This window comes from Pygoscelis adeliae, unplaced genomic scaffold, assembly GCF_000699105.1.
Source record: "Pygoscelis adeliae isolate BGI_AS28 unplaced genomic scaffold, ASM69910v1 Scaffold106, whole genome shotgun sequence".
NCBI lineage: Eukaryota > Metazoa > Chordata > Aves > Sphenisciformes > Spheniscidae > Pygoscelis > Pygoscelis adeliae.
In genome coordinates, this window is record NW_008824939.1 from 4604377 (window position 1) to 4614703 (window position 10327).

Here is a 10327-nt window from a genome sequence, read left to right on the forward strand (position 1 = left end):
GTATATAAAAACTACTAATGACCAAGAAACGCAAAATTAAAAGACAGGGATATAAACTGTTAACACGTAATGTTATCAGTTATATGATGCATATTTGTCAGCTGCATTCAAGGGACACAATTTTTCCAAATGCGCGTGAAAAAACAAAAACACCAAACAGAAAACTCAACCAAACAAAAAACCCAGGACAAACTACAATTCTTCAACCGAATTTTCATAACCTTAACTGCAACTCGCTCACTAACACTTCTTTTAGAAAATATAACCAACAGAAATATACCACAAATTGTAACAGCAGATGCACGTACCCAAAAGACTTATTTTCTTGGGAAGTTACAGCCTCTAGAAATAGGTTTCTTTTCCTTTTAATCTTTAGAAGCTAAATCTTAAAATTCCTAAATTTTTTGCAGCTTGTGTCCCAAATCCAAGTATGTTTAATTAGTTGCTGAAACTTGCATAGGCATTCTACTATCTTAGCATTTTTTTCAATGAGCACATCTCTACTGCATCTGGCCATGAATATATCTTTCAAAAATTGGGACAGTTTACAAACAAGTAACACACACGTAATGTTTTCTTCCACATTCACAGAATTGGATTTGTGTTACGGATGCTCACAGCAGCAATCATTTGGGAAACCACCTTAAACTGTTTCTGAATAGCTAGTCTGCGGAGATGAGTGTGATACTACAGATGTTTCAAAATAAGATTTTTAAATACAGGAAACATTGCCATCCACACCTTTGTGGCAGATCAACTGTTTTGGCAGTCTTATTTCCTGAATCAGCATCAACGTATCTTAGAGATTCTTAATCTTGGGAATTTATGTTTCTAAACTCAGCTTTGAGTTAATACACACGTACTATGACCTTTCAAGGGGAAGAGTGTTAGCAGGCATATCTTCCAGGTTTTTGGTAGTCAAATAGTTCTTCAAGCCAATAAGGCTGCAGAGAATAACATTCACTATTTTCAGAAAGAGCTTGTTACTGTTAGCAGGAGTATTTCACAAGAACATCTAGTGAGACAGCCCGAGTGACACAGATAAGGTCCTCTGGGAAAAAGCAAAGCAGACAATTTTTGAGGCGGCCTACTTTAAAAATGCTTGCAAATTTCTGGAATATATATATATATTGTCTCGCTTTGAAATACATGATTTTTGAGAAGTCCCAGAGTAAGTTTCTTTAAACAAAAACATCAAAATACTAGTTCTCCATTATGTTTTCCTACATGTTTAGTTACTACGTCCCATAGCATTCTTAAGTTAACAGAATTTTACAGCTGAATCCTTTATGATGAATGTTTTAACGGTTACTCAGAGATCATATGAAAAGTTACCTTGGCTTCATTGCTTACAACAGGTTTGACAGGAAACTGAACTTCTGTGGCTTTTAATATTGTATTTTCTTGTAAGATATCTTGCTGTGATTGATTGTGGCCAAATGGCTGAAAAATAAGCACACGATTTTCTTCATGAGTCTTATCCAACTACTCTGATTTCGTAAATATTTATGCTATAGTAAGTTGTTGCAGTGTTAATACAAACTGCCAACCATTCATTTGGTAAATAAAAGTTTCAGTCAAGATTTTCTACATTTCTTGCAGTATCAATGCACACCACCAAAAAGTAACACAAGTAATTTTCCGCGTAGATTCATGTCTTTATGATTATAATTCACAGTCTATGCATTTACACTAAAACTCTAAGATTTTCAAATAACATTTTCCTTACCTTTCTACCATAAAGGCATTGGAAAAAGATTACTCCAACTGACCATACGTCAACCTTATTAGAAATCTTTGGTGGCTCTTTGCCAACTACAAAACACTCTGGAGGCAAGTACCTGGAAAACAAAACATGCATCTCAGTGTCTGCAAGTAGATGTATGGCATCACTAGAACTTGTTTAAATATCAAATTATACAAACGCTTCATGTACACATCTCTGATCTTTAGGCAACTGTACAGTTGCCTTACGATCCACATTCCAACACCTTGCACACCCATCAAAACTGACATTACAGTTTTTTGCATAGTCAGTCAGTCAAATAGAAGTTCTATTTCATACAAGCACAAATACTAACATTTTTTACCTAAATCACTAATTATCACTTTTTTTAAAAATTGGGATCCTAAGTTAAATATGGATCTTCTCTATCTATCAGAGCAAGAAAAGATGAAAGCCATATAGGGCATTTTACAGCACGGCCTGGTTAGGAATCAAAGATAACATAGATATGGCTTAAAGACCCTTTACCTAAGTTTTCAGTAAGAATGATGACATTAACCTGAGGGGTATATGGTAGACAAAGGTGACTGCTATTTCCATTCCTATAATCTGCAGGAAGCCATACTTAAAGACCTGAAAGTCGAGGAAGTTCCTGTGCCATTCCTGAATTACGAAAGAACTGGTGAAATGGAACCTCCTTTAAAAAAACCCAACAAAACCTCCCAAACATATCAATATGGGGTCAGTTAAGTATCATTGACTGTAACATCTAAAATTGAAAAAGGCATAAAAACTATTACAGCAACCACAGACCAGACATTCTTTCATCAACAGCATGTAAGGCTTTAAAAGAAAATTTGAAGAAGTATTTGTGGAAATGGAAATAAGGAGAAAAATGAGATAAGAATGCAACACAAATATGAATTTCACACAGTATCACAAAATCTCTTCTGGAATACTCATGTACAATTCTGATTACAACAATCAAGAAAAATGAACTTGAAGTGATCCAAGTGCAAAGAAAGCTACTAAAATGATCTGAAGAATCAAGAGCCTACAATTCAGGGAAAAAAAAAATTGAAGGCTATAAAACCACCAAGGAGCAAGTACTAGGAAGGGAAACAACCTACTTCAGGGAGGACAGTGTTGGCACAGGAACAAACAAGTATAAACTGGCCACAAATAAACACAGTCTGTAAATTAGAAGATTAGGTTTCTAATGATCAGAGAACTGAGGTTACGGAACACCCTTCAAATCAGATTACTGGGGACAAAACACTAACTGAATTTAATACAAACGTCTGTAAGTTTACAAAAGAGATTATCTGACCTAACTGCCTGGAAAGGCAGGTAACCGGACCCAGTGACTGAGGAAATCCCTTCCAGACTTACGCTGCTGACAGTTTGTGCAATCTGCTCTAAACAGACTCATCCTCCACCTCAAACTCACACAAGGTATTTCCCTCCTTAATGAAGATTTGGGCTCAGAGAAAGTGTGAATTAGAAATGCAGAGATTCATCATGAACCCATAATGGTCACAGACCTTTTTTGGTTTCTTAGTTTACAGCACCACTAGTGCCTGTGGCATTTTAGATGAAATCCAAAGGCCAAAATTTTTTGACATACATTCCTACAATAAAATATTTAAATTGGTGTTTAAATAGGTAAATCATTAAAGAGAGTAGCAAAAGCCTAACACTTGTAAAATACTTCAACTTGAATAATCATCTTTTCACAGCATGCGTGCATTGGCATTTGTGGAAAAGTATGTGTGTTTTCTTTTCTAAAAAATCTGAAGGAAAAGGCAAAAACTTTATTATGTGCAACTTCCAAATATGGGAAAAATTGCAGAGCAAATGGAAATGACACTGGCTTCTTTGTTTAGAGTTAGGTTTCAGCTCCTGACTCTGATCTTGCTACAGGCAGAATGAGGAGAGAAAGAGCAAATGAATTCACAAGTAATAACCTGGCCAATATAGGCTTTCTATTCCACCCACTCTGACACAGCTACCATGCACCCAGGCTCAAAGAGCTACTTTGTCATGAAGAAGCTGCATCTTTAGAGAGCAAATTCTAGAAACAGCTTTTCTGTAAGCAATGAAATGCTTATTGTCATTCCTGGTCTGCAGGCAGCTCTAAAACTTCAGGTTTTTGGACAAGCATGCAAGTGCACACAGAAAACAAATCACAGCTACTGAGCTGTCATTAACCTTTAGGATGGAAGAATAAATACTCTTTTGTCCTAAGGACACTACCTGCTGGTAATCCCTGCTCTAAGATTTCCAAGGGCTAAGCACCCACACTTCATCATCATAGCTTTGTCAAACGTCTTCAACCACCTGCAGCCAAAGATTAAACACTTGCTTCTTCAGGGAAACCATGTTTCTAAATCATAGTGATCATCTCCACATTTTTTTATATATACATATAAAAACAAACAACACACACTCACACTCTCTTACCTTACTTGTTATGTTACCATTCTAACATTTGGGAATACCAACATTCACAGTACTGCACAAAAATCTTTGTCATCCGTGTTAATATTTTTAATCCTAGCCCTCTCTCCAAATTGGCTTTATAAGAGAGCATTTATGAAATCTGAACAACGACCCAGAGTCTAAACAGCAAAATCAAACCAGGCATTACCAGTAAGTTCCTGCTCCCTGTGAAGTTAAATCCATTCCATCCACACCGTAGCTATCATCATCCATTATTTTGGATAGGCCAAAATCAGTAATTTTTATTTCTCCACATGCTGTTCCATCTACAAGAAGGATATTACCTATCCAGGAAAAAAAAAAAATTACCTCAAAAAAGCTAACAGAATGCTTCATTTTCAAAACTAGGTTCAATTTTCAGGAACATCTAACTTTATGAGGGGTGACAACTTTACATCATCTTGATATCCTCAAGTCTAGAGTAACTTGACTATGACACACACCAGTGCAGTCTCAGGAACTCTCTAGGTTATCATCACCTGAATTGGCTCCCTCAGCTGGGAGCTGGTTGGACAGTGAGAAAACACCAAAACGTAGCAGTATACCGATTACAATGACGTTTCATAGTTTTCTGCCCAGAACAAATCCTACACTACAGGTTTCAGGACTTGCATATGTCACAAAATTGTGCCAAGAAATTGCTGCAATACTACACATCTTACTCCGTGTGTTAAAGTTGTACAATAATTTCTTGATATAAAAGTTATTTGATGAAGTTCCTCTGAGAACAGAAACTAATGAGACTAAGAATACATTCTGTACAACTCCATAATACGAGAGAAATCTATATGAACAATTTATTACACAGCAGCAAGCAAACAGGCTGGCACTAAGAGTTACATTACAAACCCCAGGCTTGGAAGTGTAGCAGATTAAAGTACATTAAGAATACAAGCATCATTCATGCAAGATGGTAAAACAAAGGCCATGGAATCAAGACAGAATACATAATTTATGACAATTCTTATTATTCATTGTAAAGAGAGCTCCTGTAAAGTCCTGTTTTGAAGTGCTTATGCTGGGATGCTGAAAGTGATTGATTACCTATTTCAATCTTTTACAGGCTAAGAAATATATACGGGAAAAATTATTTACACATCAGCGTTCCACAATGATCAGACAGGATTGAGCCAACTAACGATCTTACCTGTTTATATTGCTAAATACCAATGCATGTATCTATGTGCTATATGATTTTTTTCTACAAATTCAAATTAAAATAATACAAAGTAGAAAAGTTATGACAAACATTTTTCCAAAGAAAAGACAGATGATTTTGGCAATAAAACTAGAAAGAAAAGTACACACTTTTTTCAGTTGTTTACAATAAGCTTGACATACAGAAGATAATTTTAGTATTTTCAGGCATGAATTACAAACAAAACACAGGATAAAAAAAAAACCCAACCCATGACATTTTCAATCATAACATTCCTCATTTACCTGGTTTAAGATCATAGTGTATAATAGGGGGCTTGATCTCATTGAGATATCGTAGTGCATTTACTATTTGCATTACAATGGACCTAGCTTCTTTCTCTGACATCAATTTATGTTGCTTGAGATAGAAATCCAAGTCATTGCCTTCACAGTATTCTAACACCGTGCAAAACCTAGGGTAGAATTCAGAGAGACAAAATTAAATAACGTATCAAACTGCACGATCAGAAATGGAGATATGACAACCTAGTTTGATACTGGCAAGTTTAAGAATGGCTGCCTGAATATTAAACTATATGAATGAAATTTTTAATAGAACATGGGGCATAGCTATTAGCTTATGAAAACTGACATCAATCAGAACACTCATATTCACCAAAAGAGAAAATGCATCCATATTGACGAGAGGTTAAGTTAAAAACCCTCCTTATTTATGTAGGCACGTTTCTCAAAAGAAAAATATATTCACTATCCCTTAAGATGTGGCACAATTTCATACAAAGAGATGCAGCCCAGTGGCCATGGGCTACGCTTTGGCTAATAATGCCCCTGATGTCATGTAGTCTTGGAAACTTGTCTAAGCTACAGCAGCCTTTCGGAGCTGCCCCACAGCAGCCCTTGCTCTGCCCAAAAACATTACAGCACTGCATGTCCCTTCCACCCTCAGGACATCCTGTTAGGGCTTGCTAGTCAGGTGTTGCAAAACACTGTTTTCATCACTTTATAGAAGGCCTGCAATATTTAGCTGAGACAAAATTCTGCAATTAGTGTGTTGTTTTTTTTTTTTAAAGTCCCCTTAAGGAAACCCTTAAAGCAAGAACATATTATTTTTGTTCAAATACTCTTCACTTCTGTTTATCTAATATACAGCACTAAAGACCTTTCCAAGATCTAGAAAACATATCATTTTATGTACTTACGTATCTGTATCCAGGGAGAAGTAGTCATATAGTTTAACTATCCGGGGGTGATCCAGTTCTTTGTGTATTCTATACTCTCTGCAGGCATGTCTAAAAGAAGATGGATACATTAACCTTCTACAATCAATAAAATGCTATTCAATTTAACATATGAAGCATAAGTCATTAATATTTACTTGTGGTAGTTTTCTTTCTTTTCATCCCTCCAGCTTTTGTTAAGCTGGTGAATCTTCACAGCAGCATATCTTTGTTCATAAAGATCAAAAGCCTAAAAAAGAAACCCACAAATATGGGAAAGTTATAACCAAAGATGACAAAAATAACACCCAATAAAGAGAGGAAAAAATCAGCATGTAATTCACAAGTCTATTGACAAGTCTACTGTAATGCTACATCCCTGCACGGGTTAATCGAAGTTTGCTCAACCAGTGTTTAAAGAGTATACCACATCACAGTCCTTCTGCATATTTAGATCCCCTCCCTCCCACTGAAAATTAAATGTACAAATGTACATGGCTCAAACATTAGATTTAGCAGACCCAACACACTCTACCTTGTATACTTCACTGAAGCCACCTCGGCCAAGTAAATGGAGTAACAAATACCGTTCATTCAATGTGGGGTGATCTTTAAATCTCGAAAGAAAAAAAAACAAACATTTAATTCTATTTAAGGTATACAAATAAAGTCTAAAATGTAAACCTTTTAGTATTAGTTCTCAAATGGAGCTTTCTTTTTACTAGCAATATATAATATGCTGAACAATATTAAACCATGTGTAACCTTATGGCACAACTATACAACATGGCCAACTTCAGTACCTTTTGACTACTTAGTGTACAAATGCTATCACAATACCATCGTCAAATCAGTCAATTCTGGCAAACTTTTTGTTATTTTTCTCTGTTTTGGTGAGGATAAGAAAAGCATCCTTAAATTTAAATATGCGATATAAGGGCTCTCTCTTTGTTGTGTCAAATTTTAGAGAAGTCTCGAACTTCAGCTTTCTGGAACAGACGAGGAGGATATTCTTCCAATTTCACATGAAACACGACCACACCTGTTGTACATATCTGCCTCTTTTTAACAAAATGGATTTTATATAACACTAAGAAGTTAACACATAACAAACAGCAATATGGGGAAAACACACCAAAGGACTGAGTATCTGCTCATACTCTAATCAAAAGCAAGAAGAAAACACTCCTTCCAAACACAAAATGATGTTGCAGGACAGAGAAAAGGACCATACACTCTCCTGAAATGTGCAGAAGACAAAATACATCATTCCATCCAACTAGGGGGAAGGGAGGTGAATACTCATCATATTTCTAGTGCAATGATGAGACAACTATACTCATGAATCTAGGGCCAGCTGCCAATTATACTCCATAGAGAACTTTAAGGAAGGGTTTAGGGCTAGTCTGCCAATAGGTCATCCCATCCTTTCATGTTCTCTGCAGTTTTGGAGGTATGGCCATAGATAGTCAAGTATTTGAGGGAAGATGCATGTTATTGCTTACTGTGCCCCTTTTAAACATAAAACTTTCCTTTTCCTCACTATGAAAATACTTATTTCAATGCTAAAGACATTTTTAAAAAAATCATAAGCAGTAAGTAACGCACTCAGTGTAGAAGAAATAACAAATTTAGAGGTAGCATCATTAGGCGATTGATGTCATGTGACCAGTAGCCCAATTCTTTAAAGCCACACTCAACAAATTTACATTCATATTTTCTTGGTCTTTCTATTACATGTATGCCTCCAGTAGGGCCAATCTTGTGAACCCTACCACCTTCCCTCTCCACTGCTGCTTTTGCTACTCTGTGTGGCTCCCCGTGGCTCACCAAACAGGTGAGTTTGCTGCCTACTTTATATCTCTAAACCCAGACCTAACCTGCACTCTCAACTTGTTCTGTTATCCCAGTGCAGTTGTAAAGAACACATGCAGACATATAAGTTTACCCATCTCTAAACTGGGCAATATTTCCTACTCTTCATTGTCAAGGCTGGAACCCCAAACAGGTGAGTTTGCTGCCTACTTTATATTTGGGACGCTTGGGGAGGACATACATAGGCAGAGGGATGAGGAGAGGTTGCTAGAACAAGAAAGAGGGCTCAGCTTTGCACCACAGCTGGAAGCTGAAAACCCAACAGGATTTGAGTCAGGACACAACAGCTGCTTCACTTCAGAACCCTCTCCCTTATCAAATGGCCAAGTTGCCAAGACATGTCAGGAAAGACAGCAGGGGCTATAGACCTAAATCACTTCTCCATTGCTTCTGTTTTCTATATTACAGGTGTAACCTGCAGCTTGACCGCTTGGTAAACACTCAAGTCTAAACTCCCACAAAACCATGAACACAGTTTAAAGCTTTTCGTTCTGTACTATAAAATGTGTCAATATTGACTGCAGAAAGTGAGCAGTGAAGCTGCAGTATTCTACCTGTCCGTGTCCTGTAACTCTGTTTTCAACTGGGACTGTAATTTGGACATTCTTTGTCCCACATATGCAATATTTACACAGTCAAAGCCTGTCATTTTTCTGTGGCATATATTCCTTCTTGTTGAAGGATCCCTTTTCTTTTTAAAAAAACCCAACTCTTCTAATGCAAAGACTGAAGATTAAAAAAGGTTATCATTTAACCTGCAAAGAACTGCTTGTTTATTTGTTGTAGGACATTTATTTTTAAAAGAAAATATTCTGCCATCGAATTATAAGCATCAACACCCATTATTTTTCAAATCCAAAACCCAACACCAATTTACCTATCAATTAGCACTATAGCCACACAGTAACAAAAATTTTCTGTCTTCCTGCAGGGTAGTCAGGGATAGGCAGAACCAGTTCCTTTCAAGCAATGGTGCCAGCTTAAAGTGCTGGTGAAACTGTAGTGTTAGTGTTTGTATTCGCCATCATGGAAAACAGACTGATTTTTTTAGTTATGTAATTATTACTTTCAAATCTACATAGTAATAGCTAATATTAAATAACAACTTAACATTATGATATATTGCCATGCAAGCTGAATTACAGAGTAATGTTTAACATAATACAAAAGACTTTGCATTTGTCTTTTTCCTACTAGATACTTGTACCTAGTAGGAATGAAATTACAGTGCAGTAAAACCAAAACTAATTTTAACTGCATCACAAAATATCTGCTGTCGCATCAAACCTCCCTGCCATTTTCTTGCATTATTGTCAGCTAAGTGAATTGCATTAGGATCCCTTACAAGGATTTTTTTTAGTCTAGTAGTAGGGTCTAGCAAGTTTTAGCTCTCCTGCATGATAAGGTCTGTATATATGTTATTTCTTGCATATTCAATAAAACCATTAATAAGTTTACCAAATTCTGTTGTTTTTTTTTTAAGTTTAAACAAGTTGGTGTTTAAAATACATACATAAACAAAGAGGACCAAAGAAAAATTTACGAACGAGCCTCTCCTCTGTTGGTAAAATGTGATTTTAGAGCATTATTTTAAAAATAAACATGCAAAATTAAGACAGTAAGTTTCTTACTGTGAATTATCTTCATTATTTATTCTTTTCAGTTCTCTTATGTGAAGATTCCTAACTCTTTCCAAACGTTCAAGTTCTGCTTGTATTTCAGCTTCCTCCTGCAAATGAAAAGAATGAAATATAAAAGCTCATTTACTCCCTGTTTGAAAAGAATATTTTTACCCCTGCATCAATACTAGTTGTGATGGAGGAACATTACATTACAAAACCCTGCT

General features: G+C 36.1%; 1 protein-coding gene across 1 annotated transcript in view; it reads right to left on the minus strand.

Annotated features, from left to right (window-relative positions):
* Positions 1–10327, minus strand: part of TLK1 (tousled-like kinase 1) — a 44282-nt gene that overhangs the window by 3421 nt on the left and 30534 nt on the right. The window contains exons 12-19 of the mRNA XM_009325432.1: positions 10113–10210; positions 7142–7223; positions 6765–6856; positions 6589–6678; positions 5672–5841; positions 4377–4512; positions 1730–1841; positions 1336–1443 (exon numbers count right to left, since the gene is read on the minus strand). Coding sequence (XP_009323707.1) covers positions 1336–1443; positions 1730–1841; positions 4377–4512; positions 5672–5841; positions 6589–6678; positions 6765–6856; positions 7142–7223; positions 10113–10210 — 888 coding nt within the window. The remainder of the gene's footprint in view (positions 1–1335; positions 1444–1729; positions 1842–4376; positions 4513–5671; positions 5842–6588; positions 6679–6764; positions 6857–7141; positions 7224–10112; positions 10211–10327) is intronic.